At 35.0% G+C, this 16719-nt stretch overlaps 1 protein-coding gene across 4 annotated transcripts in view; it reads left to right on the top strand.

Moving 5' to 3' along the window:
- The window catches only part of ITR (inotocin receptor), a 275665-nt gene extending 261240 nt beyond the window's left edge, over positions 1 to 14425 (top strand). For all 4 annotated transcript variants that reach the window (XM_074186496.1, XM_074186497.1, XM_074186498.1 and 1 more), the window contains 3 exons: positions 1374 to 1645; positions 8301 to 8465; positions 13996 to 14425. In XM_074186496.1, the coding sequence (XP_074042597.1) occupies positions 1374 to 1645; positions 8301 to 8465; positions 13996 to 14171 (613 nt within the window). In that variant the 3' untranslated portion in view covers positions 14172 to 14425. The remainder of the gene's footprint in view (positions 1 to 1373; positions 1646 to 8300; positions 8466 to 13995) is intronic.
- Positions 14426 to 16719: the final 2294 nt, after the last annotated feature.

Genomic DNA, 16719 nt, shown 5'->3' with positions numbered 1-16719 from the left:
ATAGTTTTTGTGACGTTTCCTTTCCAGTAACTCCCATAGTATGATTTTTCAAGTCATATATTTTTCCATTGAAATACACAAATTTTCAAATTTCTCATTGTTACAACTTCTTTCAGTTATCAGTACTGGCAAAAGTGGTTAGTAAGCAGTCAATAAGTTTGTCCTTTCTTTCTAATGTAAAACAGATATTTCTGATATTCTTCTCAACATTTTATGTTGTATCTGTGATCCATGTAACATCACAAAAAAATATTATGTCGATTGTGCTGGCTGAATTTCTTACAAATAGTTGATCGTGTTATATTTTTATACATTCTATTACACTTCAGAATCCCTGAGAAACATCCAGTTACAGTCTCCAAAGCTCAAACAGAGTATTTTTTGTTTCCGACTGCAATGCCTACTTCAATGACATTCTATTTCTCTTCTTAGCCAGTTATTGAGGCGTTGAAGATCAATTAAGCCTTACCAGTCCTTTGTGAAGGATAAAGCTCAAGAACTGAACACTTTTCACCGTCATACGTGAATACCGCCCCAAAGGGCAGTAGTGGTATTTCAACCCATTGCACATGTCTCAAGATCTCTTTCGTTTTGGGACCTACCCGCTATCAAGCAAATAGTCCCTCTAAACTTACATATCCACCACACCGGACTACCGTCATGTCTGACCATCGGACTTATCCGATATTGGTCAAAGCAAAGTCGTGGTGTGTAAGCTCAAGGGTGCTTTTCATTTTTAATACTACCCTCCTCAAAGAGCAGTACTTTCTGATCAATACCGCATGATAAGAGGACAACGTCTCACCATGTGCGCAGTGATTGGAAAGTCAAAGATATCTTCTCTACAGAGGAATATTTTTCGATGTTTTGCGCTGAGAGATTTTCGTTGATCTTCTTCATCACATTCACCAATTACTTCTTGGACTGAGAAATAGATACTCAGGATACTCAGCCCAAGAATTCTCATCCAGAGTATCTTTGGGTACAACGTACTAATGAAAGCCAATCAGCCATTCACTTGCAGTTTAGCTGCTGTATAATCATATATATATATGGTAGAAAAAGCGGGATTGTTTTTCCGGGTATTCATCATCCGTTGCGAGTTCTTCATAAGTCGACGTTTCGCCATCATCACAGATGGCAGTATCGAGACTTGTCACTGATCCTGCTTCGTGTAACACTAGTAACAAAGAAAGTTTTTCGGTAAAACTAATTTTCTGAATCACAGATATAACATCCACTAGAGAATTTGAGCCAAACACTAATCCTAGTGAAACGAACGAATTGCTAAATAATTTTTATGCGATTTCAAGTGAATTCAGAAATTCCATTCCGTTTCTCAAAAGTATAATGCAAAATATTTCATTCCACAGGTACAGCATCTCAATATTCATTATACCACTGATCGTCCTAGTCTACACATACTCATGCATCTGTCGGGAAATCTGGAAAAGTTCAGAATCGAGTTTGAGGCCACGTAGCTCCCAGAAAGCAACCAGTAAAAAAATGCCATTCATATCCAGAGCAAAGATAAATACTGTCAAGCAAACCGTAGCAGTAATCGTAATATATATAATCTGCTCAGCTCCATTCATAATGGCTCAACTCTGGTCCATTATAGACCCTGAAAATCCTTTTCTAAATGGTGAGTATGGAAAAATTCAGATAGATAAATGAAAAGAAACATAGAAAACAGATAGATAAACGCTAAATAATCTTTGATCATAGATGCAAATCAATATTGAACTAATAAGTCACAAAGAAGGAAATAATACTAGTACATACAATATTATACTCGTATTGTTTAAAGGTGGTTGACAATGTTTAATGCTGCATTGCCGAGCACAAAAAACACACAAAGCGAGGATGAAACAACAAATCGAAATCGGAAATAGCAGAGCATCTTTGGACTCATCAACATAACATCAAGTTGTCCCAAGCTGAAATCATCCACAGGAAGGAACACTAGCTTAGGAGGAAATTAAAAGAAGCCGCATTTATGTTGTCCAACAACGCATTTGGCCAAGTTAGCGTATAAATTCAAAATATGGCAACCCGTAATCAAGTGAAAAACGGCAAACTCCCGCCAAACGGTCAGCTACCGCTTAACTGATGAAGCGGCGTGAGGAAAGAGGGAATAGGTGAAAGCACCTATAAATAGTCATTTCCCGGAGGAATAGGTACATTACCTGAAGATAATCGAAACATCGTGAAATAATTTGGCTTTCTTTCTTTTTACTCAATTTTCAATTTTTTCTTGTATTTCATTTTATTTGTATTTCATTTTAGGGTTTCTTTGATTATTATAGTTGTTATTTTCAGCTATTCATTTCGATGTTATCGATTATTTCAGCGATTTCAAAACATTTTATATCATATTTCAAAATACATTTATAATGTAAAGAATAATAAAAAACAATCAGTATTATGTTTCAACGAAATCAATTCAATTCCTAATCATAATACACGACAAATACAAAATATAGTTTCACAACCACACAAAAATAAATTTGGTCAAAAATGCATTTTTCATGATGGAGTTAATTTATATAATAAAATACCTAACACTATGAAAAAATTGAATTATACGGAATTCAAAACAAAACTAAACGAATATATCTTAATATAGATTGGCAGTTTTGTTGTTTCACATATTTTTATTTGTTCTTTTTTAGTTTATTTTTATTTGTTGTATTATTCTTAGTATTTTTTTTCAATATGTTCGTTACATCGTCCCTACTATAAACTTATAATGTTTCTTGGGATCAATAAATTCATTCATATTAACCAATAGAAGTCCGAACTAATGAAATTCATTATACTCGTATATCAATCAGCGCAAGTTGCCTGATTCTGTGTAAGATATTCATAAATATCGTCGTAGGTTTATTTCTGATCAAAAATGATTTCAATTTATATATATATATATATATATATATATATATATATATATATATATATATATATATATATATATATATATATATATATAATTTTTAATGACTATTAAAAAAACAACAATCATGTGACCGTTTCTGTTGAGTAGGTGTTGACCGAAAACTTACACCTTTGAACTAATCACAGTTAATCAGATTCATAACTCTCTAGCTTCTGCCAATCACAAATGAGCAAATTGATAAATGTAAAGTTCTGAGTGGCTGAATCTCTGGAGCTAATGATCGGTCTGAGGACAACATTCTTCTTGTGGATTTTGGGTAGTCCAAGCAAGTGCGGGGGCTTACTGTGGTGCGGTGTTAGCGATGATCTCTCTTTTTCCGAAAAATAGACTTGTTTTTTTTTTATTTCACGACTTTTCGATTGTGAACATACATAATCGTCTTCAGGTGATCACCCGTAGATTTTCATTATATATTACCAAGAAATTCCATTACATATATGAGCAACAAAATTTCCACTCAGCTTATTGTTATCATGTAGCCCAAATATTACAGTTCCCATGATTTTGTCTTCATTATCTGAAACATGTTCTGAAAACTAATTTCATATTCAGTGCTTTGGAATTTTTTCCATTAGTCTACCTTGGTTCATATGGAAAAACAATGAACCCTACTTCATCTTCATTTGAAAAAGTCGGGAATTTACAAACGCAGTTCCTGAATTTATTCCTTGAATTATATTATTTATTTAATGTGAAAGACATATATAACTTTTCTGATATATTTCCAATAACGTCTGATATATTTCTCAATGTCGAAATTGTTTTCTGCTGAAGGGAAATGTTACCAGCCCATAGATAGGAAAGATTGTTTCAAACAAAAAATACGTTTTTATGAGTCTACTTCAAACTCTAATATCTCAGTGAATACTCATTCAATTCAATCGAAATAAGGGCCATTTGAATCAGTCGGTTTATTCCGTCAGCATAAGAATTGTGTGCTCGGGATTCGATGATATAGACGAAGGCAGTTTTGATTGACGAAGATTTTATCAGTGAGAAAGTTATCGAAGTACTTGAAAAGATGGTAGTCGATAGGCGAGAGGTCTGGGGAGTATGGTGGGTGATCTTGATACCCAACCAACCTTTCTTCAGAATAGTGATAGCGCTGTTTTATCTAGAATATTGTTCCTTAGGAATACTGACACGTGCTATTCCAATATCTTGTGGACATTGTTCATTGCTTAATCCACTAGAAAGGGCAGTTTTTCCCTGTTGTCAATCGTATATGTGAACTCGATATTCAGGAACCGTTTCAGTGGCATATCGACTACATTTCCCTAGAAAGTAACTTGAATATCACGTTTATAAATGAAATTGAAAACAATGAGAAGTTACAAATATCACTTGATTCAGTTACAAGAGGTTAGAACTTGTACTCGTATCTAGCCATCAATATTGTCTACAACGCAATACAGTGTGACTCACTTCTCATGGAAACACCCCCGTATCTTCCGTAATATGTGAGGTAGAACGATGAAACTCTCAAGACTGATGGAAATGCTCAAAATGCACCTACCACCTGAATGGGGTTGGCCAAAGTAATATACACTGTCCGCCACTCGCGATGGAACACCCCATTTTTACAGTAAAACATATCAGGGGGCAAAAAAGGCTCAAAATTCCTTCAGATTCATGATCAGGACTACCAACTTATTATGAATACACTTTTTTCCTGAAAAAATTTCAGTCCTGAAAAATCCGAATTTGTCTCACTTCTTATGGAAACACCCCCGTATCTTCCGTAATATTCGAGGTGGAACGATGAAACTCTCAGGACTGATGGAAATGCTCAAAATGCACGTACCACCTGAATGGGGTTGGCCAAAGTGATATACACTGTTCGCCACTCGCGATGGAACACCACATTTTGTAGGTAAAACATATTACGGTGCAAAATAGTTCGCTTCCTATACCTGAACCCCTTCATTCTATCTGGAGAGTACTCTCAGGTATGAAAGATACAGATGCTGTGAGATGCTATCATAGATGCTATCATCAATTTTGAGCCTATCTGAGGAAAATGTCACAGCACCACATTCTCAGATTGTCGAGATAGTGTGAAGTGAAGTGTATGAAAAATTATCGATGGCGGCATCTATTATAACTGAAGAAGATTATTCGTAAAACTAATTCTGGTTGCTGAACATCCAAATTCTATCCCAACCAGGAGTGAGAGCTCTCGATTGATGAGCAAAAACTGCAAAAAATGGAAAAAATCTATATTCAAAGGTTCACATCTCGAAAACTGTTTAATTCTGCTGATCAAGCTGATCCTAGAATTAGTTTGAGAAACTAAACTTCAACTCAATAGGAGCCGCAGTAAAATATGGAGATGTTTAAAGAGGCATAAAATGCATGCGTTCAAACCCAAATTTTTACATACTTTGCACGAAGGAGATGAAATCCGCCGTATGGAGTATTGTTTATGGATGCAGGGAAATTATCTCAATGACAGGAATTTTTTAAAGTATATCTTATACAGTGATGAAGCTACCTTTACCACGAATGGTGTTGTATCTTCCCAGAACATGAGGTTTTGGGCTGAACAAAATCCAAATCGGGTGGTGAATTGTAAAGACCAAATATCTCAGAAAATTAATGTGTGGTGTGGTATCCTGAACGAAAACATTATCGGGCAATTTTTTTTTATCAAAATTTAAACGGACGACTGTTCGTTGATTTTCTCGAAAATGCATTTTCCGATATGTTGGAAGAACTACCTTTGGATGTGAGACACAGCATGATTCAGTTAGATGGTTCACCAGTTCACAATAGTGGCATAACAAGGGTTTGGTTGAATAGGAATCTACCTATGAAATGAATAGGACCCAATAGCCCTCTCGTAGTATGGCCACCACGATTCCCAGATTTAACTCCACTGGATTTTTATTAATGGGGAAACTTGAAAATTAAGTTTATAAGGATAGGCCAACAAATAAGGAAGATTTCCGTTCAAGAATTATACAAGCGTGTAGAGAAATCACACCTAGAGAACTGAGAAGAGTTGGAGGAAATAATAGAAGGCGCATAGAAAAATTTGTTTGATTGGAGGGAATTTTCATAAAAGGCACGAAAATATAAAATGGTCAACAGTTGAATCCTTTGAAATTGATTGTTTTGTTTTTTAATTGAAAATGTGATTTGGAAAGTAGTACTTCGAAAGGATTTTGAACTACATAACATTTTTCGCCACAAAATATCCTTGTTTTTTTCAAATAATGGAAAAATGAGAATATGAACTAACATTAACCATCCTAAAACCTCACTGATTACTGATGTTTCCGTTCCTCTTACAAAATTACCATTTTCTTTCTTATTGAGTAGGAATAACTTTCCTGAGAACAAAATAAAAAATAAATTATTTATGTGAAAACAAAAGTCGAGTTTCTCTTAAACAATTTCGTTCATGTTTTGATGTCAAAACCAAAAAAAAATCTACTTCAATTATTACGGAAGATACGGGGGTGTTTCCATGAGATGTGAAACTAATTCGGATTTTTCAGGACTGAAATTTTTTCAGGAAAAAAGTGTAATCGTAGTAAATTGGTAGTACTTATTACGAATCTGAAAGAATTTTGAGCCTATTTTGTCCCCTAATATGTTTTACCGTAAAAATGGGGTGTTCCATCGCGAGTGGCGGACAATGTATATCACTTTGGCCAACCCCATTCAGGTGGCGTTAGGTGCATTTTGAGCATTTCCATCAGTCCTGAGAGTTTCATCGTTCCACCTCGAATATTACGGAAGATACGGGGGTGTTTCCATGAGAAGTGAGACAAATTCAGATTTTTCAAGACTGAAATTTTTTCAGGAAAAAAGTGTAATCGTAGTAAGTTGATAGTCCTGATCATGAATCTGAAGGAATTTTGAGCCTATTTTGCCGCCTAATATGTTTTACCGTAAAAAATGGGGTGTTTCATCGTTCTACCTCGAATATTACGGAAGATACGGGGGTGTTTCCATGAGAAGTGAGACACACTGTATGTATATTCAATCTGATCTTCTAACGGTTTTGTTTGGTAATATGTTAAAATTACAAAAATATTATCAATTATGGTTTGTAGCTTTCTTTCAGTAAATTGGGAACTAAATTGAGGATGAAATTGCCATTAAGAAGAGGGCCGGGTCCTTCTGTAGATTTATGGCAACGGATTACAATAAATTAGATCGCTCGCTCTTATATGTTCGTGAATAGATTGAAAAAAAACTAATTATTTGACTTTCCTTGAAAATGTGGCACTGGAAATTTCAAGAGAGATTCTCAGATTGATCTACTTTTCTGCATTTCCAACACCATGCCAGAATATTTCCACAGTTAGATTGAAAGTCTTCCAAATCTAGAACAAATTAAATTTCTATGTTATTTTTAAAAATAATCCTCATATACGTCAACTTTCATTCGTTAAATTGCAAATTATGGTCGTAGGTGAGGATTGATGCCTAACCACGTCAAGCGAATTATTCGTTGAACTATTTCAAGTGCTATGTTGACACGCTATAGACCTCATCAGTGGTACTAGGCTGAACCATGACTGCATTGCTGGACCTAACTGCCGACAGAGTACTGCTACAGATCTGGTTCTGAGAGTGGAATCTTATCACCGAAGTGACATTTGATTTTTTCTTTCGATATCGATGCTTTTGGTGTCAGTGGTACTGTCACTCCTCAACCACTTCTGGTTCTCCGAGCCAGGGTCTCTATACCTGTGATAGAAACATTTATACATATTATTAACTTTCTCAATCAAAATGTATCATCAATACCAACTTGAATCAAGTGGTTCACCTGTGTTATATTTAAATGTATCGTATGGTCTTTGCATGGTTAACAATAAGCTAGATAGTGTCCAATTTGTATCAAATAGCTCTTGGCCTCAAAGCATCTATATACATTTTACAACTTTCATCGATGTGGTTATTCACGTGTAATGGAAAAATATGTTCTAAAGCAACATTTCTTCCTTGATTTACGATGAACTAGACTTGTATTACCCAATAAAATATTGAAAATGTCAATGACAATATCTCACTGAATTTCACAAATTGTAAACCAGTTTCAGAATAAGTTTATTTACTCATAGTACCATAACCACCTTATTTCCGTAAGAAGTTAGTTTACTAATCTCAAAATTTTACATGTCATATAATTGTTTTGCATTCTATATACACGCCGTTTACATTTTTGAATGGAAGGGGTGGAATTCTAACTTTTTTGTTGAGAAATCGTTTAAACAGCTTTCTGTCAACCATGTAATTCACTATATTCCAGTCTATCATGTAAGAACATGAATGATTGATCGTTGTTACATAGACTTTCATGATTTTTTTTCTCTTATCTAAGGTTCGGTCATCACGATCATCATGCTGCTATACAGCCTCAATAGTTGTGTCAACCCTTGGATATATCTGACCTTCAACAGGGAGCTACCAAGGCTGCTGCTACGACATTATACCGCATCTACCAAGAATTACAGACCAGCTGCAGGGGGTGCAATATTACTGAGAAGTAGGTATATTTTATAAATTCATAGATTAAGGGCAACCGCACACTACAGACTTTTTATCGGCTGATAGTTTAGTCTGATTGGGTTGGGTGGGGGCACACTACTCAAACAAAACTGTTCGGTTCGGTGCGGTTGCGCAGGCCACCAACTGAAAAGTCTGAACAGTTGTTGATGTATATAATATTTTGGGGCGTTGTATTGAAAGTATTGAAGAATTTTATCGAGGAAAGCTTGTTTTCTTATGTCTTCAGCATCCATTTCACCCTATGCAGGAACAACAATTGTACAAACCTCATCCCGTAGTTTCTTTTTAATATCAACATCGGAATATTCTTCAAATGTGTGGAAGTTTTGAAATCGATTGTTTCAAGTTTCTTGTGTGAAATCAGTTACTGCAAAATAGAAATTAACAGTATCATGACATGACTCATAATCCCATTGAGAATATCCATAATCGTTCGAGTGAACAACAAAAAACCCTTTTTTGTACAACTGCCAAAAAACATGACATTTCTGCATCTCTATTGATGCGTAAATGTTTAATTTTTTTACACTGCCAAAATAATTCACAAACTAAACACGAAATATCACTTTTTAAAGGATTTTCTAACAGAGTAAATTATTAATCGACCATTCATCATAACACAATTTAATTCATTGAAATAATAATTGATAGTGAAGTTTAAACAATTACATTGCTGCTGATTAGAAACGTTAGATATTTCTTGAAGAGTTGATTCCACAACTTTATCAGATATTCCAACTTGTTTGGAAGGAAATGGGCAATTCAATTTTTTTTAGAAATCTCAATTTTATTTTTCAAACTATCTTCTATATACAGGGTGTACTATATAAAACTCCGCAGGCAAATATCTGAAAAATGGAGAAGAATATCTATATTTCGTGAAAGCAGATAATTTTGGTGTCAAAGGGTCCTCTTATTTACGTCGTGACACCGACGCCAATTTTTTTCAATGGTAAACCAGTATTTTCAATTAGTTTTTGAATTCTGCATTATATTCTGAATTCAGCCATATAGCACACTCGTATTATCCTTGAATACTGATGAAACAAGGCAATTTTATTTCGTATTATAAAGAGGCCCATTAATAAGTCAAAATAAATGCAATAATGTATTTATCGATCTGTTAGAAGACCTGTCAGATTTGACGAAATTGTATTCAGTTTTGTGTTGGTTTTTCATAAAATTGAAAAATGGTTCAATTTTCAAATGCAGAAAAGTTGGATATGATATGTATTTATGACGAAGCAAGAAGGAGAATATACGCTAATCGGTACCCTGACAGAAAATTACCCTCAGACAAAACATTCGCTGGCTTAGCCAAATCTTTGGCACGAAATTGATGTTTTAATGAACGGAAGCGAAAAAAAACCAAAAACGCCTTCTGATGAGAATCACACTGTTGCAGTGCTAGGTGAAATGGTGTTGGAACCATATAGTTCTACCAAACAACTAGCAATGCATTGTAACATTTCGAAATCGTCAATACAACGTATTTTGTCAAAAAACAAATTCCATCCATACAAAATACATTTGGTTCAAGGACTACATCCAGGTAATAATTTTCATGTTTTATTTTTGATAACTAAAATATATTCCCATATTCAGGAGATGCTGATAGAACATTGAACTTCATTGAATGGTTGTCATAAATATTATGGAGTGATGAAAGCCGTTTCTATAACAACGGTATAATAAACAAACATAATTGTCACTATTGGTCTGACGTGAACCCTCATTGTGTGCAAGAAACGAGATTTCAGTCTCTGTGGGGGGTTAATGTTTGGTGCGGTATCATTGATGGTTACTTGATAGGACCTCATTTTTTCGAAGAAATTCTCAATGGGGAGAGGTACTTAGTTTTTCTACATGTGTTGCCGAATCTCTTGGAGAATTTACCAATACAAACTCGACTGAATATGTGGTTTCAACAAGATGGGGCACCTCCACATGATAATAGAATAGTTACCCAATATTTGGATGATACTTTTAATGAGACATGGATTGGCAATAAGGGTCCAATACCATGGCCAGCTCGAAGTCCAGATATTACTCCACTAGATTTCTTTTTATGGAGATATATCAAAGACTTAGTTTATATGCGACGTCCACAAAATGTAGATTTGAAAAATAGTATCACAAATGTTTGTGCTTCCATAACGCGAGAGACGCTTTTAGCTGTCACGAATCAGGAAGTACTACAAAGATGCAATATGTGTATTCTACGTGAAGGGAGGCAGTTCGAACACTTCTAAAATGGTTCTTGTTATCACTAATTGATTTCGTTATCATCATTTTAGTCGAGTTATGGTTAAAGTAACATATTTTTTGGTAATTTGAAACATTTATTTTAATTTGTACATAAATCCGCAACTAGATAAAATTGAACAGACAATGAAATCATAACTGATGGATTCATTTTATCAAACTCGTATTATTGCATTCATTTCGACTTATTCATGGCCCTCTTTATAATATGCAATGAAATTGCCTTTTTTCATCGATATTCAAGGAAAACTACAAATATGCTATATGGCTGAATTCAGAATTTAATGCAGAATCCAAAACCGAATCGGGAAATCTAGGTTACCATTTAAAAAAATTGGCGTCGGTGTCGCGACGCCCTAATGGATAACGCTTATTGCTGGATAGCTTGGCAAATAAGAGGATCCTTTGACATCAAAATCATCTGCCTTCACGAAATATGGATATTCCCTGTCATTTTTCAGATATTTGCCCGCGGACTCTTATATGGGACACCCTCTATACCTACTTCTGCTATGGAGGCGTGACGTTATATGGATGTAATGTTGTCCCCTGCATTGGCCAGAAGAGTTACAGAGCTTCTCCTGAAACAGTGACCTGTTCAGCTCTTATACATGTCTTTTCCGTGCCATTTTGCAATCGAGCTGAAAATTTCCTCTATATTTCGAAAATAATCTGGTAATTTTTGTATGAGGAGGCCGTAGTGCTCTATACTTACTACTTGCGGTATATTTCAATACAATCAGAATTTGAAACAGTAAACATTCTTGCGCAATAGGTCTTCGTATCAGGTATTTCAACAATCAACATAGATCTAGCATATTCAATGGCATCAATAGCTACATGTAATAATTCTTCACGGCTACCAGCACCACTGATACCCAAAATTAGGACAACTTACAAATAAAAAATATTGAAATTACTACTAATCTTACAACATTATGATTATTTCTGTACTTTATGAAATGAATTTGTTTTGTAATCAGCATTTCGAATGAATTTATTGGTATCATCCCTTGATAAACTTTTGATTTTTTTTCCTCGGTATCGAACGTATATTATGAAGTGTATATTCAATGTTGAAAAGTACATTGAAAGTTAAGGAAAATATTGATATTAGGAAGTTTTCAAAATTGGTCCCGGTCATTAAGAACAAAGGCATCGGATACTGAGGAAAGAAATCTAAAGTTTTAACAAGGGATGATATCGAAACAGATTTTTTCTATACGGTACAGATATAATCATAATTTTGTAAGACAAGTAGTAATTTCAATATTCTTTATTTCTCCATTTTCCTAATTTTGGGTATCAGTGGTGCTTGTCGCCGTCAAGAATTATTACATACAGGGTGTAACATAAGTACGTTGAAATATTCAAGTGACGTATTTCTGAGACAATTTTAAGAAAACAAAAGTCTATATGAACTTGTGTCCGAAAATGCTTCGTTTCGGAGATACGGGGTGTTGAAATTGAATTTTTTTCGCTTTTTGAAACAAACTCTTACAAAAAATAAGTTATTTGCATGAAATTCGGTATCAGGGGTTTTTCAACGTGTAAACTTTTGGTACTTTTTATGAAAAAACCTAATTCCCACACCTTTTCCAAGTAAAAAAGGTACATCTTCTCAACAACGCTGGAGGTGATCGTTTTCGAGATATTTACAATTTTCTATATCGATGCATATTACTTTATAGCTAAATTTAATTCCAATAATTTTTGTCACTCTCCGCTTGCAAATTAAGTTAATTAAATCGAGTAGGCTATGAAAGTTTGTTTTCAAAAAATTGAAGTTCACTATCACATCCTTAACTATTAATTGACAAATTCCCAGTTCGGAGTTTATAAAGTGATTTTTCGGTACCATGCCCGACTTTACGAATGCTGAAATGGCTGATATGGTTTTTTTATACGGCTTGGCTGACGGAAACTCAAGCGAGGCCAGACGCATCTATCAGGAAAGGTATCCCCAACTCGTGACTCCTTGTGCAGTGACATTTGTGAATCTTTTTCGACGACTTTCCGAATCTGGGAGCTTTGAAATAAATTCTGCAGTAAGACGGCCACGGACTATAAGAACTGTAGAATTGGAGGAGGCGGTTCTCAAAGAAATCAGTCAACATCCAAAGACAAGTACAAGAAAAATTAGTCAAACTTTAAATGTGAGTCACATGACAGTTTACAGAAATTTAAAGGAACAGCAATTATATCCTTATCATATTCAGCGTGTCCAGGCACTTACGCTACGTGATTTCCAATCATGTATCGAATTTGCTCAATGTCTTCAAAGAAAAGTCGAACAACACCCGCAAATTTTGTCGAAAATCCTCTTTACAGATGAGGCTAATTTTTCAAGAAATGGTATCATGAACTTCCATACTAACCACATCTGGGCCGAAGATAACCCACATGCGATAACGCAAACTCATTTCCAAGGCAGATTCTCTTTTAATGTATGGTTAGGCACGATTGGGGATTATTTAATTGGGCCCTATTTTCTCCCCTTGCGTTTGAATGGAGATGCTTACCTACATTTTTTGAAACACGAGCTTCCTCAACCTATGGAAGCACTCTTGGTTTATGCACGATGGAGCTCCTGCTCATTTTAGTGTGATAGCAAGAAATTTTTTAGACGTAGCATATCCCTAACGATGGATAGGAAGAGGATGCACTGATCATTGGCCTCCGAGGTCACCGGACCTCAATCCCGTCGATTTTTTCTTTTGGGGACACCTAAAATCACTAGTTTATACTAGCCCCATTGAAAACGAGTAAATGTTGAGGGATCGCATCAAAGCTTGCTGCGAAACGATAAGAAACACTCCGGGCATTTTTCAACGGGTGCGGAATTCTTTGATGGGGGGTCGTCACTTTGAACAGTTGTTGTAATAGTTGTTTCGTTCAATTTTTATATGTTTATTTTCCTAATAAATAACATAGTACTTCTCCGAATTGTTTTTTTTAAAAACTCCGAAATGTAGCACTTTCTAATTGAATAATTAAACCTGACAAATATTTTCAATTCAGATTGAACAAGCAATTCGATAATGCTCAGTTTAGAAGAAGTCTGTACCGTTATACTGCGTATAAAGTTTGATGAAAATAACTAAAATTGCAAAAAAACTTATGACAGAAACCTACCTAGCCATAGTTCAAAGGGTTTTCCCTTTTTTTGTTCACTTTATTGTTCCTGATGAATTATTCACTTCTACAATAACCATCGAATGTAATGCGAATTATTTTTTCAGCGCAAAGTCCGAGCAACTCGTCTAATGAAGTACAAACGACATCCCTTCGTCCGTTTTCGCGATGGTCCCGCTGCCCCAATGGCCGGTCTGCATCCAAAACCGCCGCCCGTCCGACTTCCAGGCCTGGCGTAGCCCAACGTAACGCCCAGGGATGGATCGTGACGACGGCCACCTGAAACTCGGAGAAAGGCGACCTCATTCGCCAACCGCCGAAAGTTAACTCAAACGAACAATCAATGCGTCGATGGTGCCAAATCGACGACGACATCTCTGGGTCATCGCTTGTCGAGTTGAGCGAACTCGCCACCGATTATACCGACGTAGAAATTTCCGAATCTGTGATTTGAATAGTTTTAATTGGTTGTTAAGTTAAGGATGGGATATTATGTTTTGAATTAAATGTTTGGTACACGGCTCTGGCTACCCTGTATTTTGTGATATTTCATTCAAAACCAGCTATTGACACCTGTGGTGGAAAGATCCGACTTGCTACCAAGATTTTTCTAGTGCACCTCAAACAAAAAAGGGAATAACTCAGTAAATTTTTATGTCTTTCACACAAAGCACTATCAGTGAAATTATTCCGCGTATGCAGTTTTTCATGTACTCCGAGAATGATATAAATGACGTTCAAAATAAATTCAGTTCATCACTATTATATTTCTGTGTTCATATGAAGAGTATCCTGTATTTTCTTGTGGAAATTGTGGTATTGAATCTACCAGTTCACTTTAAATCAAACGAACTGACTACTTGGTAAACACTGTGGCCAAAATCATCGAAAGACTCGTTAAGAAAAGAATGTTTGACTTTTTGCAGGCGTGTGATATATTGAGCATCAAACAGTTTGGATTTCAGTGCACTAAGAACACAAATGATGCAATTTTTCAACTTTTATATGAAATATATACTGGAATCAATGATGGGGAAGTTGCGGCGGCTGTGTTTTGTGATTTATCGAAAGCTTTTGACTGTGTGAATCATGAGATACTGCTGCGAAAGCTTCACCATTATGGATTTAGAAATAAGGCACATTCATGATTTACGACATATTTATCTGGCCGCACGCAAGTAGTAAAAACAAAAACAATGTCAAGCTTACGTAATATACAATTTGGTGTTCCGCAAGGATCAGTCTTAGGTCCAATTTTGTTTTTACTATATGTCAATGACTTGACGATGCTTGACAATTCAGAAAGTTTCACACTATTCGCCGATGATACCACCATACTATGGCATAAAGATAAGGAAGCTGATCTTCAACAGGTCATCAATTCAGATATAATAAAGGTTAAAGAGTGGTGCGACTCAAACTGTTTATCCTTCAATATATTAAAAACCAAGATAGTGTCCTTCAAATGCGCAGTATCTGATATTTCTATCAACCACCAGATCATTGAAAACAGTGTGTTTGTTATGCTGTAAAAATTGCTGCAAACGAACTAGGTTACACAATCGCAAAGTCAGTATACTACTCCTTGATAGAGTCACATTTGCGATATGGTATCCCATTCTGTGGAGTGTGCAGTGGAAATGTTCATCAAAATGTTTTTGTTTTACAAAAAAGAGCCCTGAGATACCTCTGTAAATTAAAATTTCGCGATTCATGTAGAGTTCACTTCAAGCAACATAACCTTCTCACGGTAGTGTGTATATTTATACTTGAAACAGTGTGTCTCATTTATAAACATAAACAAAATTTCATTACAGATAGTAGATATGCCACCCGCCAAAGTAACCATATCAAACTACCTTTACCATATTCCACTCTAGTTAAGGACTCTATTATATATAACGGCTGCAAGATGTACAACCACCTTCCAAATTATATCAAAAATATACAGTCCAACACTGGCTTCAGAAAAGCTGTAAAAAGAATTCTTTCCGATAGAACCTATTACAGTTTGGAAGAATATTATGCGGATATAATAGACTAATAATAAATATACCAAAGCTTTACATTTTGATATCATAAACCTACTATTGTTTGTTATATTTTAAATTTTAAATGAGTGACTGATTGCTTTTTAACAATTCAATTTTATAAAGTAGTGACTGCATATACTATGTATACTAAGTAAATAATTATCTGAATGTTATTCATATAATTTAATTTGATTCATTTTATTTATACAGGCTTTGTCAACAAGATGTTATTCTTTGATAATGAAGCATATTTTGATTGATTGATTGATATTTGCAAAATATTGGTGACTTGATGGTTTTCGTAAATCTGTATTTTTACTGATCAATTAAAAACAATAGAAAGAAATCAGGTTGAAAGAGGTATATTTTCAGAGAGCATATTTTGGAAAAAAAAGCTTTGGCTTTCTACTTCTCAATCTGTATACAAAAAATGTAAAAATTTTCAAAAGAAAGAATGCAATTAAATTCAAAATCAACTATATGTGAAGATGTGCAGATCATGCAGAGAAATAACTTTCAGACACAAAGAAAAAACCCTCTCGAAAAAACTACTTTGATATAAATATTGAATTACACAAAAGAAAAAACTTTTGAAGCAACCACTTCTGTATGAACATTAAATTATACAAAAAACACGCTTTTCTATTCGGTTTGTACTCCAAACATCCATTATGAAGTTGAATCAGATATCATTCTGCCTTTTGACAGAATTTGCTATAGGCCCCGCGCTGGCTCAATCCGGCACTGACTCCGTGAGTTTGCTTTTTCTTAAATGACCCTATGATTAGCACAATTAGA

Source organism: Leptinotarsa decemlineata, unplaced genomic scaffold, assembly GCF_025532065.1.
Source record: "Leptinotarsa decemlineata unplaced genomic scaffold, Ldec_3_MD MMD2_tig00078422_RagTag_RagTag, whole genome shotgun sequence".
NCBI classification, from domain to species: Eukaryota; Metazoa; Arthropoda; class Insecta; order Coleoptera; family Chrysomelidae; genus Leptinotarsa; species Leptinotarsa decemlineata.
Note: the sequence above shows the minus strand (reverse complement) of the source record. Positions and strands in the feature narration are given on the sequence as shown.